General features: G+C 31.6%; 1 protein-coding gene across 1 annotated transcript; it reads left to right on the top strand.

Moving 5' to 3' along the window:
- Positions 1-107: 107 nt before the first annotated feature.
- LOC148619771 (hepatocyte growth factor-regulated tyrosine kinase substrate-like) lies at positions 108-22,636 on the top strand. Its single transcript, XM_088580010.1, has 16 exons — positions 108-215; positions 1,033-1,117; positions 2,268-2,343; positions 2,821-2,913; positions 3,184-3,304; positions 3,657-3,778; positions 4,928-5,052; positions 7,313-7,397; positions 7,878-7,976; positions 9,488-9,568; positions 12,930-13,115; positions 14,790-15,000; positions 17,742-17,914; positions 19,029-19,160; positions 19,496-20,078; positions 21,093-22,636. Exons 1-16 carry the CDS (start codon positions 179-181, stop codon positions 21,275-21,277), a joined length of 2,394 nt encoding a protein of 797 aa, XP_088436136.1. The 5' UTR covers positions 108-178; the 3' UTR covers positions 21,278-22,636.
- Positions 22,637-22,709: the final 73 nt, after the last annotated feature.

The raw sequence follows: 22,709 nt of genomic DNA, 5'->3' as shown, positions 1-22,709 counted from the left end.
TAACATGGCTTAAATTCCCTACATTAATACGTATGCAAGCCTTTGTAGAGAAAACCCATTTTTATTTAAAAGTGTTTTCAGTGATAGAAGGGGTGTCATCAACATTTGAGTCACGGAAGTTCACGAAAGTAAACAAGATTACCACCGAATTTGTCTGCGGAGAAATAAATTATCGAAGATGTTTTCCAGAACGTCTGGTTTTGATAAAGCCTTAGGTATGTATATTTTCGCACACAGAGGAAACTCATTCTAAACATGAAGGTGTCAAATGCTATGACATTATTATTGATTTTTTTATCACAGTAAAATGACCTGCGAAAAATCGACGATGACGTCGTGATATGATAGTATTTTATATTCATGTTTTTGCGGGGATACCTTTTTCTAACAATTATGCTGTGTTTCAAGGGTATTCTTTCCTTTTCCTTGATTACCTTATGATATCAGTAATGAGCATGAACATACATGTCAATCAGATTGTCCTCTGACCTTTCAGTTCTGCACTTCAAATATATATTTCCAGTTAAAATTATACATATATTTGTACCTAGCTAAACTAGGTCAATTTTTGAAACAACTTTCTTTGTGTGGATACCAACATCAACTGCATTGATTCCATCAGAAATTCCATCATTATCACAGGAGAGAGTCACTTATTCTTTGTTGACATGTTCACACACCGTATCACTAGATTTAAATGAGATTGGACAGTGCTGCATAATTGTGTCACATTTAAATTATGCAACCTTTGCAAAAAAAATGGTCAGAAACATCCCCTCCATCCCCAGAGTCTGATATATCTTACATACATTTAATACAGTTGTAGTTTTGAAATAAGATATATATCTTTAAATGTTACGGATAAAAAAGTAAAGTGATTTGAACATATGTATGACTTAAATACTCGTCTACTACAAACAATAGTATATGTACTGAATGCTTCTCATTTGTCTCAAGTGGTTATTATTACAACTGATAGGTCATTTAAAAAAATTGAAAAAAAAGTTGGTTTTATCTCCTTATCTCTTTCAGAAAAGGCAACCAGTCAATTACTTTTAGAACAAGACTGGGATTCCACAATGCAAATATGTGACATTATTAGACAAGGAGATGTTCAGTAAGTAAAAAGGAAGCATGTTGAATGTAGATTCAGTGATTTTGTTGAGTTTTTTCAAAAATGTCCCAGCCCTTTTTTTGGGGGAAAATAAGCACGATTTTTGTGGAAATTGGGAATTTGTAAATTATCCAGAAAAGTTATAGAAACTTGATTTCATAGGCTCAAACTTTAACAAAGAACAGGTTAAAAGATTTTATTAATAGGCAAATACAAGGATAAATCAAAGGGACATTTTTCTGTCTTTCATTCCTTTGAAACGGTCAACAATATGTTCAAGGTCCTCCTCCTTGAGTTCTAGGTCCATATTGTAAATTCTCATTACAGCATCCAGGTTTCTTTGAGATAAACGGTTTCGATTTGGTGTAAGAATATTTGACATTAGAGAAAAGCTTCTCTCTACAACTGCGGTTGATGAGGGAATTATACACGCAAAGTAATACATCATGCTCATTTACAGATGTTGTCTTGCTTGAGACCTGCTTACATTTTGAGAATATATCAATGATGTTAAGCTGGCCTTTCTTGTCTTTTTTTGTTAATTTTTTTACATAATACTTGGAATTGTGTGACATTTCGTGTCAATTTCATAAATAGAGGATAATATACGTAGGGGAATGAAACGGTGGTTATACTTACCATACCCAGGAACAGGAAGTACTCCTAACCAAAGGAGGAATATACACAAAACAACATGTACAAATTGTATATCTTACAAACACCGAGGTGACTCTAAGTTTTCATGATCTTATAGACGTTTCGTGAATGCAAAACAAACATAAACTTGTTTTATACAGCAAACACATTTTTTGTTGCAGATTTGGGAAAATTAAAATCTTTTTGGGAATAATTTCAGCCATTTTGGGGGCATATTGGGAAACTTTCTCTAGGGGAAAAAGCCGAAATTAGGAGGTAAATTAAGGCAAACAATTTCACAGAGATTTAATGTGGAAAAGAAACTATCCAAAACATGTAGTCATAAAGCAGAAAATACACGGCTGCACAGACGCAACATAGCTTCTGACATAAAGCTGAGGTCTTAGCTCTGTTGATTTGTGTTGTTTAGAAGTGAAGAATTGTTAAAAAAAAGTTGATGATAATATTACTTAAATGATTTACTGTATGTATACATGTACTTGTAAATTTCTTGTAGACCAAAACATGCAGTTGGTGCTATGAAGAGAAAGATTTCGTCTGAAAACCCTCATGTGGCACTCTTTGCCTTGCAGGTATAGCTTAATTTAACATTGAATTGATCTTTTCCTTTTGAATAAACAAAAATTAAAAACAGCATGAAACAGAAAAAGAATGGTATAAGGAACACAAAAACACATTTTTTATTAGGCAAAAAAAAATATGTCTGTTTCCTACTACACTACATACCCTAGTTATTTATGCCTACCAGAAACAGTTTATGGTCATTTTGTCTCAAGCACTAATAAAGTATAGATTGTTTTCCTTATAAACTCAACATAAACTGTTATTGAAAAATAAAACAATTTCCCTACCTGTGTATGCTATTTTTTCTTTCTTGTAGGAGGGAATAAGACTGTTACATGTATTATGTTTTGCCTTAATTGGATACATTTGGATACATCATGTTAAAGCAGTATTTTAACTCTCAATTTAGCTTTAAGATAAAGATTATAGAAATTTATGACAATTTTTTAATCTTGAATGATGTGATTTTCATTCATTTCATACAGGTACTAGAATCATGTGTGAAAAATTGTGGATCCTTGGTGCATGAGGAGATTGCCACAAAAGAATTTATGGAATTCATGAAAGATTTGGTCAAAGTGAGTTCTTTAGTGTTACTTTTAAAAAAAAGGTAACCCTTTGACTATTTTTGTGTTTCAGCTGTTATTCTAAGGGATATTTTTTTCTCTCATAAATGCTGCATTGTTAAAAAATTTCTCTTTGTAATAAGTAACTAATATATAGTCTAACATACATTGTATGACTTATAATTATGTGGAATGTAAAATCGTTATTTTATTATGGAAAACAAACATCATCTTGAAATCAGAAAAAAAACATGTTGAAATACGCACATTAATTTTCTCTAGGTAAGGCCTGATACAGTAAGAGCTAAGATACTAGAGCTTATTCAAGTCTGGTCCCATGCATTCCGTAATGAACCAAGTTACAAAGTAGTACAAGATACATACAATTTGATGAAGCTAGAAGGTAGGCTCGTTATTTACTTTATGCTAGAACGTTAACAAGCTTCTGACAATTAACTCAAACAAAATATTTTAACTCTCAAGCCAACAGTCCTCACTCTGTACTCTATCTGCCATACCTTGACTCGATTTCAAGAGCTTTTTCTTCATCACTATATAATTGGGTGTTTCTTGATATGATTTCTGAGACTTCTCATAAAAAATGATAAAGTATATTGTTAGTAACACAAACACAATAATATAAAAAAGACATTATTGTAGCAATACTGCCGATGAAAGATATTGATCAGTTATATCTTCAAATGTATTTGAATAAACTGTAAAACTTATGACAATTAGTCATATCATTACTTTAGGACACTCATTCCCAACACTGAAAGAGGCAGATGCAATGTTTATGGCAGAGAAAGCACCAGAATGGAAGGAAGGAGATTGTTGTAATAGATGTCGTACCAAGTTTGGTATGGTTAATAGACAGGTAGGGAGCTCATGAATAGAAATAAATAGATTACTGGTATTAAGAGTCATCCTAAGACTTTTAACTTTTCAAAAATCCCCTAGAAGTTTCAGAGGTTTATGGTGAAGATTTGGTTAAACTGTTAATGCTTGAGTGGTGAAATACAGTCTATGTAGAACAAAAAATCTTGAATAAAGTCAAACTTTAATGTGTCGTACACAGAAACATAAAAAAATAATCTCATTCTATTTTGACAGTCTTTGTATTACAGCCCATACTCCAAAGTCCAATACAATTTTACCTCTACTGAATCCAAATCTCTGATAACTGAGAGTTGTGTTTCAGGCTAATTAACTCTGATGTACCCAACTTAATCAATCTTTGGAGAAGTTAATTGCCTAATAATAAGGCCATAATCTTAGTTCATTTTCTAAAAGTGTGAACACAACTTTTTTAACACTGTTGACACTTAATGGCCATGTATACAATAGTAGATTTGTGTATTTCTCAAATTGTGCCTTGGGTAATAAGAAAAAAAGCAAATTGGTTAATCAGACTTCCAATTATCAATCAACAATGTTTCCTGATAAACCTATCATTTAACTTTTTTTGAAAGCATTTCCCTTATTGAACTTTTTGCCAAGCAGATAATAGTTACAAAAGCATTACCTTCCTTGCAGGTGATGATTACAAAAGCATTACCATTATTCCATTTAATGCAAAGTGGATAATATAGTTAATGAATGAATTTGAAATTTTACTGTAATAATAATTTTGTGCACATTACCTGTTAAATTCGATATTCTAAGTTTTCCGGTTTTCATCATTACAGCATGATATTCACTGACAAAATCAGTGTAGAAGAAGTGTGTTATTTACCCCAACTCCGTATTGTTGGCTGTAACGTAAAAAATTAAAGTACAACACACAAAAAATAATGCATAAAATTTTTAAAAAATCCACAGAATACCTTGAATTATGGTGATGCCCAATGAACAGTTAATAACTTGGATAACTCAATTTGACTTGTCCTGGTTTGACTGTATTATAAAACTTAACAGAAAATCTGTTATACATACATGTACATTTATAGAACTGTTGCATCAATAAATGTTGTCTTATGATTTAAATATTCAATTATTAATAAAGATTTCCTTTTTTTCATTTTAGCATCACTGTAGGAACTGTGGAGAAGTATTCTGTGGAAAATGTTCATCAAAGTCCTCAATTATACCCAAGTTTGGAATAGAGAAAGAAGTTAGAGTTTGTGATTCATGTTTCGACATCCTAAATAAGTAAGACTCATTTGCTGTATACATGTCTGTTCAGTTTTGGCAAACCCTATTTGGCATGTTTAACTTTAAAATTTGCCATTACTTCATTCACTAGATATTGCTGAAATTATGTTTGGGGTACAGTCTAGTCTGAAAGTAACATGAATATAAATATTATCTGAGAAAGTGGATACAGAAACACCTACCACACTTTACGTGTACAACTTTCACTTTGTTTAAGTTAAACATTACAAAAAGTGTTTTTAGATGTAATTTTAGTTCTTCAGTTTGTCTGTCTGTTTGTTGTCTGACATTATTTGTCCATGTCTCGTCCATTACTTGTTATATGATTTTAGGCTTTACCTATGACGTACAGAGCTAGGTGTTTGCCTTCCAACTACCTTTAAGCTGTACACAATATTATGAAATAAATAAATGAAGATAAAATTGTATCCATCGATGTATTAATAGATAAAACAGCGCCTCTGCATTTGCGCAGTCATTTACTTCCATGTCAACAAATTTTTACTTCCGTCAGAATATTTTTTAGCCATTTCATATTCTATTGATAAAGGACTTGCTGACACTCCGTCCATATTACTTGTTGCATTTTCATGAAATGTTTTAATGTTATACAAATGCAAAAATAATGTCTGTATCATGAAATGATAATATGATGAAGGTGAAATCTTTTAACGCTCCCGAAGAAACATTGATTAAAAACAACTTAGATAATTTTTGTCAGCTCTGATTTGATATATTATACTTGTAACCTTCAAATGTCAGTGTTCTAGGATTTTTCAGAAATTGAGGTTTCCTTGGGAAAAATCCATATAAAATCAACTCTCCCACAGTCAATGACTGCTTTCCTAACAAAACAAATCCTTACAGCATATGAAGTTTTCAAATTGCCACAGGAAAGTGTTTACAACTAAGTACCCAACTATTCTTTGTCCCAAATTTCACTTGCCCCGGGTAACAGGAATTAGGAATCCTAGAACACTGAAATATATAGTAAATTTTGTAATGATATATGTCCTAAAGCATTACTTACTGTCATGGTCTGATATGTCTATTGGCCGAAATGTCTGCTATTCATAAGGAATTATTGGTTGTCATGTTACAAAATTTCTTTGGGTCGAATTGTCCAGCACTGGTAAACATTATAGTTCTTATAATTTGCGAAACATCATAAAAGATTTCTTTTATTCAATTTAGTTCCGCTTCATTCTGTTTCAATTTGTATCGTTTAATTATGTTTTTATTACGATTTGATTCATTTTATCAAATTGTTTTGTTTCTATTCTTTCTATCATCGATTATTTTCCTTTTGTTTCGTTTTTGTTTCGCAATTTTTATGACCTGAGAATTATGGGTAATATTGATGACGTAATTTTCGTAACATCTGGGTGCCATACTGCAAACTATGTCTTGGAAAAGTTTATTCGATTTTGTATTTCAAGACTGGTTTGGTTCTCAATTGCATATATACAAGTATATGCAAATGAAGCTGCCATTATGCTGTTTTTCAGCTCCTGAAAATGAAGGTTGATAATACAACCATAAACGCTTCCGAATATATTATCAGAAATTTACTCATGTCGTAAAATAAAATGGTTTATAATTTTTCCACAACAACTCCGTTATAACTCAGGGATTTATCCTGAAATTGTTAGAAGTGTTCAAATCACTATACAGAGATGGGCATATTGTCAAGAATTATGTTCATTAAAATTTTGCTAAACATAAATTATGAACTTCCTCTGCATTTTTCTCTGTACAATCAAACATGATGTTGTCACAACTCCTCCTAAATTATTTTCTGGACTTTCATGAAGTAGCTTTCTATTGTATTCTAGATACTTCAACAAAACAATATTTGTTGGGAAAAGGAAACAAATGCATTTGTATATAGATAGAATACATCAAAAAATTCTTTTACATGTAGAACTGTATTTAGTAAATGTATTTATGTTTCTGCTTATCTGTGTTCTTAGTTTAAGTTGAAGTATAACTTGTTCACACCTATGATATACCTAAATTTACATTAAATAGATATTTTTCAAGATGTAGTTTTGTGGTAGGAAAAATAAACTTGTTCATTAAAAATCTGTAACAAATAATGTAGGGGTATCAAAACACAACATTCTTAGTAGAAAAAGAGATGGACCAAGAGGCTAGTGAGGATCACACCAGCAAATGAATTGGTTCAAATATATATGTACTTTAATCTTCAAGTTTTACACAGATTTGACCTTTTTTTCATTTTTCTCTGTTGCAGAACCCCTTCAGCTTCTTCTACCAAGAGATCTGAGGATGATCTTCCTGCTGAATATTTAGCAAGTCCTCTGTCCAAACAGCCTCAAGTAAATATTTTTCATGCTACTAGACAAAGTTTGTTTGTATAATATTATATGACATTTGTCATTGTTGCCAGACATTGTACCAGGAGTTTCCATATCATATAAGTCGACTGGGATTAATTTTTAAGGGTATGAACCAAATTGTTCTGGGAATCAAATTTAAACTACCAGTTATACCTATCTGAACTTCAGGAGAAAATAATTTAACATTTCATTTTCTCTTTTCTGTTACAAAAAAAGTTATAATTGAATGAGAACTTTAATATGGTGACCAGTCTTATTGAATACAATTTTAAGTGTCTTGAAGGTAAGTCATTTTGTCCTGAAGGTCAGTCATTTTGTCTTGAAGGTCAGTCATTTTGGGAGAACAATTGTTTATCTCATTTTATTGGTTTATTTTACAGTGTTTTAATTTGATGTTCTTTGTTTGATTTTTAATTTAAATACAGTAATTAAAATATATTCAACATTTGATTCTTCCAGGTTCCACCTCCCAAATCAGAACAAGAAATCCAAGAGGAGGAGGAACTACAACTTGCTTTGGCTCTGTCTCAGAGTGAAGCAGAAAATAAGCAGAAGGAGGTAGGTATCTTTTTTACTACAAAATTCAAAGTTTATTAGATTCAAATCAATGGCCTGCCTAGGATACAGTAACAATACAAACATATATGATTCAATAACAATATTTGACATAAAAAATTCAACAACAATATTTGACATGAAAAATTCAGTAAAGATATTTGACATAAAAAATTCGATAATAATATTTTACATAAAAAATTCAAAAGCAATATTTGATATAAAAATCATGAAATTGTATTTATGAGCAAATTAAATTTATGGAAATTTTGACAGCCCATGTCAATCATTTCATCAATCTCCAGCAGAGGTTTATGTCAGTCTTTTACATTCTCAGACTGAGAAAAAACTTTTTTATGTAGTTATTTTAAGATAAATATTGGAATTAGTGTTATTTTATCACATACTCTGTCTTTAACTAAATATCTGAACAAGTGAATGAGTTCCGTTTCAACTACACGTGGATGTTTTAATATGTAAACAAAACATTGTAACTCTTGGACTTTATCATCACGTCAACAAACAGCTGAAAACTTCCAAGTAATGAAAAAAATGTTGATTATTTATAAAAGGAAAATTGTGAATACATTTAGTATATGGATTGAAATGGGCTGTTGACTTCTGTGTTGAAACGATTCAATGGATAAATTCATAATTACAAACTACGACTACGACGTTTCAGCACCATGTGCTTTCGTTACCACTGATAGATAGGCAGGGAAATGTATGAAAATTCCCCGAGTCACTTCAATTAATTCATACTTAAATTATGCAATCAACTCATCAGTTACAGATAAATCAGTGACAGGTGGCTGCACGTCGGCTAATATTGATGCACACCTGTCAATTAATTTCCGATAAACGACTAGTTGACAGGTAGACGGGATATTTATACACTAATAAAACCATGCAGACTGTAATATATAAGGGGTGATAGTTTTTATGTCCGTAATTGGAAAATGGTCATCAGTCATTTTTAAAATTTGTCGGTCAATGACCGGCATTGATGACCATTTCCGTACCCTTGTAAATGAGTATGTTTAAAAAGTATGATAAATTGTGCTATAGATAATGTTAAAATAGGGGTTTGTCATGGGGAGATAGACATGTGAATTGTGCACCAATTAAAGAATGATTTAATGCTATCGATTAAAGCTCCCTATTTCTTATGCAAACGAACAAGTATGCTTTGATAGTTATTTTGTTGCAAACGAAGGTCACCAGGATAGATACTAAAAGGTTTATAGGTAATGATAATATTAGATATATTAATCGAAATCAGCAATAATTTAAAATATGATCGTGTGTAACAGGTATACACCCTGTATAAAAGCATGAGAAGTTCATACTCATTAAAATAGTGCCATGTAATTTATAAATTTTTTGAAATTCAATAAAAAGTTGTCATATAGTTTCATAAGGAAATTTAAATTTGCAATATATGTAACAATGATATGGAATTACAGTTAACTTAATGATCATTGTCAAAGTATTCCCCCATTCCTATATTGTAGCGTGACCGACTGAGAAACAACTATGGAATGCTAGGCAGTTCTACTAATACAACCAGCAAAACTTCAGCTAGTCAACCTGCAGTAAGTACATTAACAAATACTTTTGTCACCCCTTTGCATATCATCTTTGAAGGAAATGTATTTTAAAGCAAAAGATATGAGATTTGCTTGGATCACACATCAGGCTACTGCCATTTTCGTATTATAAAATGATAGAGGATAAAATGTTAACCTCTTCAATATTTTTTGCATGACTATAACAAATTAAGAATTGAATGAAATTAAAGCAATGTTGGTACAAATTTGACAACCCCTAACCCCTAAAATCAGCCCCTTTTTTAATCTGCAAAGGTAGTCCTGAAGCAGTAAAAGCTTGTTTTGCTGTAGGCAAAATTTTTGTGCACATTGACCCCAACCAACGTTTTTTTCATGTGCGAGTTTCAGGACACAGACTATAACTACTGATTTTTTATTCGACCACCAAAAATTAGTGTTTGTATAATGTAATGGTGCAGTCATTGTCATTGTTGTCGGCATCATTGTCTTTAGACACTTTGTTTCCATGCAAATACTTTAGGTGTGGTAACCCAGTTGTTATGAAATTTTATATGATACTAACTACTACAGGAGTGAATTTGTGAGAATATTATACAGCAGGATATAGAAACATTATGGATACCTGTCTTCTTTTAAAATAACACTTGTTGACCATTCCATATATTGTATCTTGCTATGTTTACTGAATGCTGAAATACATTTAATCGATATTCATGTACCACATTTCAAATTTTACTGTTATGTTTTTCAAAATTAGGCTAGATTAGTGTTATGTACAAGACAGTGCACAATGTAACTGTATAGTACAGGTCTCAGTCTTGTATTCTTTGCCCCATAGGCTTCTATAGTATTATTTAAATTTTCATGATTTATTAAAAAACAAACAAGGAGTTTCAATCTTACTTTTAACCATGTTTTTCAATTAAGGAAAAGTCAAAAATAATTTTTAGGTCCACTTTAGAAAAAAAAGACATGACTTTGGTACACCAGGACAGGTCAAACTAAAAATAGACTTTTCTACTTTCACTTTTATTTTTAGTTCATAAAATAGACCCCTTTTCTGAAGCATTATTTTCATTAAAATACTGTGTTTCCTCAAAAACAAGTGTTTTGTGTCATAATAGCTTGATATTTATCCTGTACTTTTGATTAAAAATGATAGTTATTTGCCAAGAAACAAAAACTGGAAAAGGCAAAAAGGAAGCACACTATATTTTTTAGCCTTCATGTTTTGACGTACACCTCTCAGGAATATGTAATACAAGACTGATACCTACACCTGACAGCAAGTCAAAGTTATAATTTTGAGTTATTTCCCTTTAACCAGTGCTGTTAACCAGATTTGTTCTGGTTATTAGTCAATCAATGAACACTTCCTGCAAAATCAATTTGTCAACAAAAAAATGAAAATCACTGATGTTCTAATGACTGCTTTACCTGACTTTATGGATTGAGTTGGGGTGATATGTGTATTCAGTATGTTTTGATATACAAAGAAGATATGTGATTGTATATTAAAGGATTACCTGTATTGTCACACCTGAATGAATTTGACATGTATTCATTTGTTCAGTTGATGTCTCACTTAATAATATGGAGAAGGAGTGACAAAAAGTGTCAAGTAGTCTAAACAAAGGAAAAATAAAAAGTGGAATAGAGTCAGGAAGATTTTTTGTCAATGAAAGGCAAAATATGAATGAATGTTAAATAAAGTGACTTCTTCTTAATATAAACATTAAGGGTTAAGTAAAATATTCAAACAAGGAAAAAATTGATGTTTTTTCATAACTGTTTTAATTGAAAAAGATAAATATATGTATATATACTGACTGAAATGTTTTTTTAATAGCTTCAAGAAGATTTCTTTTTTTGATTTAAGACAAAAAAATAGTAAAAGAAATAGATAAATTGAGTAAATTACAAGAAGAATCGTGTAAGATATATTAAAAAAAAATTAAAAGATACATAATCTAGGACAATGCATGAATTTTTTTGGGGGGTATAATTGAATGATTATATGATATCAAGAAAATATTAAATATATACATATATACATGTGTAGCTACTTCTTTGTATCAAGAAATTAATAATTTTGTCTTAGGGCATATGTTTTGACTATTGAAGTCTCATCAGTAACATTTTATGCATAATTTTTTTTTCTTCAGTTTCATTTTTTAAATTAATCTTTTTTCTTCAATTAAATATTTGACAATTTTTTTTCTGTTGTATTTTTGGCATCTTTAACTGTTTTTTTTTCTCGTTACTTTTAATAGATTTACTTGTTCTGTCTTTTATTAAAAAAAATCTTCCTGACACTAAGTTTTGTCTTGTTGCCAGTTTTTATAGACTTTTTGACACTTCTTGTCACTTTTTCTTACTTCTTGGTGCTTCTATTTGCTAATTAGTGGGACTGGACATTCAGATGTTATGATGACACAATTATTTTATTTATCTTAGTGAGGCCATGTTTTTTGGTAAAATATCACTGTTGTTCATGTCTACAAAGTATTTTCATTTATAATTTGGTTGCTAGACTTGCTACAAGTGCCTCTCTTTATATTAAAGAATATATGAATATGTTTATTGATTGTATTTATCATTCTGATAGCAAATCTACTAGTAGTGGTGTTATCAGAGGGGTTAATTACATAGATTTTCTGTGTCATATATAAATAATAAAGTGGGACTTGTAGCAAGTCTCTTTAGTTGCTTGCAATGCTAGTTTTGATGAAAATATTTTTTCAGGGAACAGCTATGTCTTTTTATTTAAAGGATTATTGTGATTCACTGAAAAAAAAAATATCAAAAAATTTTATGTTCCTAATTAATTCCTCTTTTTGAGTATATGTAAATCAAAATTTTGACTACGAATGTGGACAAGACAATAATTATATTACATATTTATGTACTTTCTATTGCAGTTGTAATAGTTATCCCCCTTCACATGAATTTATATAATCAGTATGTCCTGGATATACCTACATACCTAGTCATTGTTGCACTGGGACGGTACAGCAAGGGCAAGGACTAGCCTTTTTATATTTTTTTCTATTCTTAGCTTCCTTTTCCATCTCACTGCTGGGTATATCCCAAATATCTATCATTTCTGTCTTAAGGCTTTTCCCTCCATATGGTCTTTAAATGACCCTGTTTTGGTTTACCTTCTGGAGTCCATTTGAAAAACCTAACTAGTGATATTGTTTGTCAATTCCCTCAGAGCTTTTCCAATTCATCCAGCGATATTCTAAAGTATGGTGTATGCATCGGGGGATTTTGTTCTCTCATGCATATTTTTGTTTGAAATTTTGTAGTCCAGAATATCCAAACTCAAAATCTTACTTCTGCATCAGTTTTAAAAACTCTAATCCTTTTCTTTTAATTTTAGGCTGTTTCTGCACCCATGGTAGATACAGAGGATATGGACCCAGAGCTAGCAAGATATCTAAATAGAAATTACTGGCAGCAAAAGTCTGATATCAAGAGCACAAATGTCCCTACTACCACTCCATCAGCACCTGCTGTTACTACAGAAACTAAAGCAACAGAAAGTAGTGGGAAGGTAGTCATTGAGGTTTGTTTTTTTATGCATCTGCAGCTAAAAGTAGGGTATATTGTTTTAGGCTTGTCCATTCCACATGTTTTCTAACAAAATCTAAGACCAATTATATTGCAGAAGCTGTGATTCATAGTGAAAACTGCCTTTAATTTTTAGCTCACCTGGTCAAAGGTCACTTGAGCTATTGCTATCACTTGGCATCCATTGTCTTTGTTGTAGTTATGAATGCGTCTTTGGGTGTTCTGCACAGAACTGATTTTTTACCCATCAGAAAATATGGCTGCTGTTATTAAAAAATAGAATATATGGGTCAGACAGAAGATTTTTCCATATATCTCAAAAACTGTTTGGTTTATCCAAATTCTTAAATGGGTTCAAATGTTCAGTTTAATGAGATCTATCTGTGGACAAATGTCCATGTATATTCATTAAGCCATGTTGGAGTTCTTGCCCCTTTTCAATGTTTTTTTTGCTATTTTTAACATTATTACTTTAAACATTTTCTCTTCTAAAACTACTTAATCAATTTAAATCAAGCTTGATGTGAATTTTCAAAGTGTATTCTGCATAGAACTGATATGGAGATTTTTAATCCCTTAAGGAACATGATCACCATCACTGAAAATAGATAAAGGTCAGATAGAAGTTTTTCCTATATCTTACCGGTAAAAATGTTCAGCATGATGAGATCTATTTGTAGTAAAATTTTTGTTTTAATCTGTTAAGCCAAGTTGCTCTCTTTTGATGTTTTATTTGGCTATTTTTAATATTTTACTCTAAAAAATCTTCTCCTCGGTAACTACCTGACCAATTAGAACTTAATATCAATTTTACATAGGGTATTCTGCATTGATCGGATGTGGGGATTTTTTATCCACCAAAAGACATGGTCGCTGTTAATAAAAATAGAACAAAGGGGTCAGACAAAAGTTCTTCTCATGTATCTCTAAGACCATTAGTTTAAGCCAAATTTTTTCATTGCCTAAATGATCCTTATAATAAGGCCTACAGAAGTCTGCATTAGATCAAAGTTGTCAGACGACTCCTTGCTAGAGTTACTGCCCTGGAAGGTGAAAATGACATTTTTTTAATATTTCAGCCAATATCTTGAAAACTATGATAGATAGAAAGATACTTCTATTGCCGAAATGATCCTTATGATAAGGCCTACAAAACGAACATTTTTGAGGACTCCTTGTTAGAGTAATTGTCCTTCAAAGGAGAAAAATAATGTTTTTAACAGTTTTCAGCCATTATCTTGAAAATTATAATAGATAGAAAGAAACTTTGAATTATGATCCTTTTGTTAAGGCTTAGCAAAGTCTTCTTTGAAAAGTTGTCAGACAACTCTTTTTTAGAGTTATTGCCTTTGAAAGTAAAAAAAAATAAGAAGGTGAGCGATTCAGGCTTCTTGGAGCCTCCTTTTTTGAAAGTTTCCATTTTTTTGCTTTTCAGTTATTGAAATTTATTGATAAAACAGGGCGGTGTTATCCAACTTTTTGAACATTTATTCAAAATTCCTGCACCAACTAAAATGGAATAAGTATAAGATCTTTAAAAATATTTTTTTTTCATGCACATACATATGTTTATGGAGGATTGACTCTACGATTTTGCTTATATTATTGATTTGTTTCATTCAACAGACTATTCAACTAGTTATAGATTTCAAAATATTTCTTTTTTTAGGCTTACCAAAATGGTGAAAATGAAGAAGATGAAGAGCAGTTCTTAAAGGCATTACAGAGCAGTCTTGAAATATTTGTCAATAGAATGAGAAGTAACTCCCAGCGTGGGCGTAGCATAGCTACCGATTCTTCTGTCCAGTCTCTCTTTAATGTTATTTCTAACATGCACCCACAGTTGATGAAATATATTGGAAAGCAGGAAGATTTGAGAGGTGAGATCTTAAAAAAAGTACTTAATTTTTGGAATCAGTGTAGTCAAAAATTTGCATTGTGGTTCATCATGAGGAATTTTTTTATGATACAAGACTTTGTATAACGTAGGATCATTAAGAATTTGCTATGATAAAAATTTTGTCTTGAAAAATAACATAAATTTTCCATGTGTATATTGTTTATTGTGCGAAGTGCAATAAACAAAATATGCACATGGAAAATTTATGTTGTTTTTCAATAGACAAAATTTTTATCAAAGCCAATTCTTATAAATCAATTTTAAAACATAGTTTTATTTTTAAACATGAGAAAAGTAGCTCTGAATTTAATTAGATAAGGATGTGTCAATATTTTTTTATCCATTGAGATACAACAAAATTATATTAACCAATCAGATTACAGTATTTATCTCAAATTAATTTATTAATATTAAAGCTTATTTAGATTGCTGCCAATTAACATAATAATGTATGTTATCCTCCTGACAATAGCACCTACTGAAGATAACAATAACGTGTGTTATCCTTTAATCCTGACAGTAGCACCTACTGAAGATAACATAATGATGTGTGTTATCCTTTAATCCAGACAGTAGCACCAACTGAAGATAACATAATAATGTATAATATCCTTTAATCCTGATGGCAACACCTACTGAAGATAACATAATAATGTGTGTTATCCTTTAATCCTGACGGCAGCACCTACTGAAGATAACATAATAATGTATAATATCCTTTAATCCTGACAGTAGCACCTACTGAAGATAACATAATAATGTGTGTTATCCTCTTGACAGTAGCACCTACTGAAGATAACAATAATGTATGTTGTCCTCCTGGCAGTAGCACCTACTGAAGATAACATAAATACATGAATGAATATGAACTTAATCCACATACAACAAATATAATGAGAACAGGTATGGTGTATATGTCAAAGAGACCAAAATCCCGCCGGGATGAAAATGTCATCCCAAGGCCACGCATTGGTCTTCAATGAATGACAAGGAAATTCTCATACCACAGGGCAGGCTTTTGCTGGCTCTAAAATATCATTATACTCAGGTACAGCAAAAAAGTTGCCCAGTACTCCAGTATAAAGGTAAAAACAGAACAAGACATACAGAGGCCAGATATTCCTGACTGAGGACAGGTGCAAAAAATGTGGTGGGGTTAAAGTACTTTGACATGATTACTACCCTCCCCATTTAAAATCTGGCCACTGTGGAAAAAATATAATATAATTAAACACAACTAAAAATCAGTTCAAAATGTTCTGAGACCCTTGTTACAACAGAAATAAAGAAACTGAATATAAATTACACAAATGTACAAACTAAGGACTACATGTGCTAGCAGTTAACTGACATGCCAACTCCAAACCAGTTTAAACCACAAAAAGTTATGTCCCCATCGTACGTAAAATCAATCCCAATTCTTCCCATATGGGGTTGAGAATCACAATACATCATAAGACATATCATAGGGACACAACATGTGATGCTAAAAACTGCTTTAAAATATAGTTTTTAATTTCTATCTAAAGACCTTATGAGGGGATCAATATTAATACCAAAAACTGCTATCCTTAGTAATTTGACAACAATATCATAACTATATTCCATATGAATGAGCCTATTCAACAATTTAGTTACTTGGTCAGTATCGAGCTTTTTGTGCTTTGTGTAGAAAGATGATAGATACCCACACATATTAATCCTTTAGAAGTACATCTGTATTTGAGAGTGAGTTCCTTGTATCGGTTGAAAAATTTTGTGAATGTTTTTAAGAGCTTGTAATATTGAAAACCTTGATATAGTAATTTATCAGATATATAAAGATTTCTTTCGTTAAAATCTGAAATTATGTTACAAATACAAGCAAATCGTACCAGGTGTTATAATGTAAAGACCATATAATGGTGACAAGGGGATGTCACCATCTAAAAATGGATAGTTGACAACTGGGAATGAAAAAAACCTACCTATGCCAAACCCCATTTGGAATGTGATTTTTGTCTGGTTTTGGTAGATGCTTCATTTATACAGGTTCAAAATACATCGGAACTGAACTGATATAAAAGGACTTAAAAAAGTGTGTGGTTTAGAAATGGTTTTGTTAAAACAGGTTTTGCTGTTTTAAGTACCAGTCCATATAAAATTCAGACACTGCCTGTGGTAAAGGTGATTCATGGTGTAGAAAAACCCACCGAATATACTATATTTTTTCGCTCTTTAGATGTGATATTTTTTATTAACAATAGTGTTTTCTGTATTCAGATTTGTACTTTTTAGGAAACTATACAGTCATCTCACAATAAAACTAACCAAATCAAATCAAAAAATGATAAATCTTGCAAAGTGCAAATTTCATACACAATCCTTATATTTTTTGTCTAAAAATTACAACACCTAAATGAAAAACTAAGACTGGTTATGAGGTCTGTAATTGATTCTGAATAAGAAGTAAAAGTAAATTTGGTGGGTTTTTTTATATGTGTGAATCATTATAATGTTTAATTATATGTTTTGAACATCAAGACAGGTTCCTGGATTCCATGCTCATCCCAAATAATTAACAATCTGATTTCTGTAAAAGAGGTGTACTGTATGTAGGAAAAATAAACTCGTCAAGTAACAATTTAATTTGAAAATATGTTTTAAATGTGGGCAAATATTTGAATTTATATTGGTTTCAAATCTAATTGTTCAAACATTTCAAATTTTGCTTTCTGATAGGTAATTATGAGGCTTTACAAGACAAGCTTGCCCAGTTGAGGGATGCTAGAGAAGCATTAGATGCTCTGCGAGAGGATCACAGAGAAAAGAGGAGGAGAGAATTAGAGGAGCTTGAGAGGCAGAGACAAATTCAGATGGCACATAAACTTGAGATCATGAGACAGAAGAAACATGTATGTTTATTTGTTACTTAATTTGTTACTTTAACATTTTTACTTTATATCAATATTTTCAAATTCAGGCTGCTGTAGAAATTCTTAAAAACAAAAACAATTGCCAATGAAAATATTATGCTGATTGACTGTGGCATGGTTAGTATACCTAGTATACAGCTGTGACTCGCTGTGAGTGTGATATTAGTACTTTCCTTAATATCAAATCAAAAACATGTTTTGTTACTTTTTTTTTCTTGTACTGACAGAATTTTGTCAAAATATGACAAGGTTAGTTTTGCTTACCTGTATGTTAGCTAGCTTGTTTAAAATCATCACAGTATGTTTTTCAGTTCAAAGGAGGTCCACTTTTATTATACCCCACGCAACAAAGTTGCAAAGGTGTAATGTTTTTACCTGTACGTCAGTCTGTCTTACAGTCCATCAGTCCATCTTCAGTTTTCCAGACTTTTTTTTAAATGCTTGCAGTTATTGACATGATTTTTGGTATATACAATGTAAGTTCACCATGATAAGATACAGGTCAGGCTTAATCTTCATTCCACTCCAATGATTTTTACCAAAATTACGTGCCTTGAACTTAACAAAATTCACAGAAAAAAACAGGTTCCTGGACTTTTTTTTCTAAACGCTTGCAGATATTGACATTATTTTACATATATAAGTTCACCATGATAAGTTATAGGTCAAGTTTGATTTTGGTTCTGCTCCGATGATTTTTATAGAAATTATGGGCCTTGAACTTAAAAACTTTCACAGAAATAACAGTTTTCTGGACTTTTTTTTCCAAATGCTTTAGATATTTAATTGATTATTGGTATATAAATTCACCATGATAAGTTACAGGTCAAGTTTACATTTTGTTCCGCTCTGATGATTTTTTAGCAAAATTATGGGCCTTGAACTTAGCAACATTCACAGAAATAATTGTTTTCTGGGTTTTTTTTCTAAACGCTAATCTACGAGCAAGGTTTAACTGCAATCAAAAACTACATTATAATATTTACTCATGAAATCATAATTTTATGTCCTTAAATTACTTTGACTGGAAAGTTTCATGTCACACATTTTGAGGAGATTTCTGTTAGAATTATTGAAAGTTTGATATTTATAGGAATACCTTGAGATGCAAAGACAATTGGCTCTACAAAGATTGCAGGAACAAGAACGAGAGATGCAGATGAGGTTTGAACAACAGAAACATATGACACAAATCAGACAAATGCAGAACTACGGTTATCCTCAGGTAATTATGTCATGCAATATTTATTCCTTTATGTCCAGTATGATAAGAGAAATAAACATTAAAATCAGTCATATCATTGCAATTCAGTTTTAATGCAATGGAAATGAAATTTATGTAAAAAGAACAAAGTGGAGAAGATAGATAAAAGAAAGGAACAAAGAAAAACCTAACAGTTAATGTTTATCAACATTTAAAAACTAAAAGAATACATATAGAAAACAAAGAATAAATGAGCAATCTACATGAGTGTTCCAACAAGTGCTGTACCATGAAACATAGTTCTATGCACAGACTGAGTCATAACTAAGACAAAACTCTATATGCTTCTTTTGCAGCCTGGTTATGGACAAATGCCAATGGGTAGTGTTCCACCTCAACAACCATTCAACCCTTCAATTGGTGCGTCAGAAGGATCTCCAGTTCATCAGATGCACCATCAACAAGGCTATGGCCAACAACCAATGGTACAACCAGGACAGTCAATGTACAACCAACCAAACAGTCAAACAGGATATAGTCAAGCTGGTGGACAATACCAGCCGCAGGTTTCTAGTCAAGCTGGCCAGCCATACCAGCAAGGCCCTCCACAAGGACCATACCAACCTCCTATATCTACACAGCAGACTAATCTACCTGGTTCCTATGAAAATCAGGCAGTGTATCAGCAGGGGGGGCAGTACAGTCAATTACCACAAACAAACCCATTACAAGGCATGACACCTTCAGTAAACCCCCAGACTATGTCGCCATCAAGTATGGCCCAGCCAGGCATGCCCCCATCTACAATGACTGGACAAGGCATGCCACAGCAGGGACATGGAATGCCTCCACAGAATATTCCACAAGGGATGCCTGTGACCCAAGGTTATCAAGCACCTGCTGGTTCAAATGTTGATTATCAATCATTTAACATGCAAGGTAACCTGCATTGCACATTGAAATTTCTATTTAAGTTTGATACCATGTTCAAAAGGCAATGGAAAGTTTAAAATACAGTCAAACCTTGGTACTCAAACTCCAAGGGACCATTGAAATGTGTTCGAGTTATCAGGAGTTCGAGAAATTGAAGTTTGAATATTTCCAGATTTTTTTAGTTGCCGGTCCGAGTTCCACTTTATTGTTAGAAATTGCTTACTTCTTACGAAGTTGTGTTAGTTCGGGGATCCTTTTCATTAGCTTTCAGAAGATTATGTTGATTTGTGGACATTAAAAATGCTGTGTTCGCTTTTAAAAACGTTCAGAGTTCAAGTTCCTTGGTCAATAATTTGTTTTTATCTGATTTTCTTTCATGCTTTCATCATACCGACTTCGGAACATTCTCGAACTTTAATCAGTACTTTGTTAAGATCAAAACTACCTAATTAGTGATGACTTAAGTATTACCTGTAATTAACTAAAATGACACGGACTAATGATAGGGTTTCAGTTTTTCACACCTTTTATTATCCAAGCTGACAAAATGGCTGATGAGTTCGAGTTAGTGATGGTTATTCTCTAACATTTACTACCGAACGGACCGACTAGTCAGTTTTAGTGTTCGAGAAATCGAAGTTCGAGAAATCCATGGTTATTAATATTGATTATATAGGCTAAAATTTTGGTACTTTGAATTGTGTTTGAGAAATCCCAGGTGTTCGACCCATCCGAGTTCGAGCAAGTGAAGTTCGACTGTATTGTGTTATCTCCCTTTGAAAGTGAAGTTTATTCAAATCAAATCTTGTTTTGTAAGAGCTCTTGTGCCTTCATTTCTAAATGATTTTCATGAAAATTAAATGAAAGGTTATTTCCATGAATATTGTGTGTAAAAAGTCTGTGATTATTATTTAAATGTCATGTATGCTTAATTTATTATCGAAAAGCAATGGAGGACACAGAACAATGTTCTTTTATTCAGTTTATTTTTATCTTACATATGCTGTGTTACTTTTTCAGGCATGTCCAATGCATTACCACAGCAACAGTATTCCTCCCAACCACAGCAGTTCATGGGCAACCAGCCTGGCCAATATCAGCAGCCCCCTCCCCAGGGACAGCAGCTTGATCAACAACCACAGGGGCCACCACCCCAAGTTCAGCCTTCAGGAAGCAATGAAGCACAGCTTATATCATTTGATTAATATAGAATTTAATATTTTATTGATTTGACTGCACAAGGCATACATATGTAATGTTGTAATCAAGTATTTTAAAGGAATTATATCATTCCTATTTTCTTAAATACATTATTCAGAATTGTTTTTACGTGGCCATTAAGTGTAATTGTTAGTAAGAATCAGCAAAATGGAAAAAAATCAGAAACATGCATGTCAAAACCCTACTGATCCGACAATAAAATATGCTCGAGGATGCTTTCTCTATTTGAAAAGACTATTATTTGATCTCTGCATCATTGCATTTGCTCAGAAATTTTTCAATAGAATCTTAGAGAAATGAGGTTTTTGACTGAGTTATCTGCCCTAGAAATGTTCATTTTCAGTGCATTTCAATGAAATTGTAATTCAATGGTCCAGTATGATTGTCTGTTTTCCTTGATTCTGTTGGTGCAAATAGTCAAATTACACTATCAAAATGATGATTGTTTTTCATACCATATTTCACCTACTGCCTGATTCTGACAGGGACTGACACTTAAGCGTTTTGAATTTTTAAAATGATCTTTTTTTATGATAATAGACTGGATGATAATACAGATTATCAATAGAAATAGAAATGCATTTTTATCAGCAATCTGCTATTGTATACTTTGCATTGTCATTAAAATTCATTCAGTCATTGATTATATAGAACCTTTTAATTACAAGTTTGATTATCTATAATGATTTAATATGAAAAAAAAACTGTTTTTATTTCAAAAACTGTCAGTAATGAATTAATGAAATTTCTAATTTCAACTATTTACCTGAATGAAAGCATCATCATGGATATTTTCTGTAACTCTAACTTGTTGGTTACTGATTTGTAATCTTAACTTGTATGTGTGAGATTTTTATCTTGTTTCTCTTGAATGATCTTGTTGCTAAATTATTATAGTCAACGAAAATATGGGTTAAAGTTTCTATGAGGGTTAGGACCTCGGTAAATTAGTAGCTAAATACTTGAATCAGTCACAGTTCATTGTTTGACAGAATTTCACTTTTTTTTTTTTTTCCAAGATTCTCGAATTCCCATCAAAGATCACTCTTGAAAAGAAAAAAAACTAAGGGATATTTTTGAATTGGAAAAGTGGGTAGAAAACCTTGAATTTGCTGTTGTAAAGCTGAATTCTGTCATTTGCAAAAATTCTATAACAATTTTTCAATTTTGCATGAATATTTGAAATTACATGTACATTTAATTCATTGCTTTTTGCTTTGAATGTTATTTCATAAATGTTTTAATATTAAGAATAATTCTTTTTTTCACACATATGTTAAATTATGTGCAATCCTTGTGATAGGAAAGCTATATTGTTACTAATAAAATTATGACTTATTGTACATTTCATGACCTTTAAATTATAGTTAAAATTTCATGGTTAAATAATGTATGCCACTGTTCATGTCATATAAA

The sequence above is a fragment of the Perna viridis genome, chromosome 4 (assembly GCF_037379345.1).
Source record: "Perna viridis isolate PV_CMFRI_1.1 ecotype Kerala chromosome 4, ASM3737934v1, whole genome shotgun sequence".
Taxonomy (NCBI): Eukaryota; Metazoa; Mollusca; class Bivalvia; order Mytilida; family Mytilidae; genus Perna; species Perna viridis.
This window is presented reverse-complemented; position numbering and strand designations above follow the sequence as displayed.

Coding starts and splice junctions, on each gene's coding strand:
- LOC148619771 (XM_088580010.1), top strand. CDS start 179: ATGTTTTCCAGAACGTCTGGTTTTGATAAAGCCTTAG. Junction 216..1,032: donor TGGTTTTGATAAAGCCTTAG/GTATGTATATTT, acceptor TATCTCTTTCAG/AAAAGGCAACCAGTCAATTA. Junction 5,053..7,312: donor TGTTTCGACATCCTAAATAA/GTAAGACTCATT, acceptor TCTCTGTTGCAG/AACCCCTTCAGCTTCTTCTA.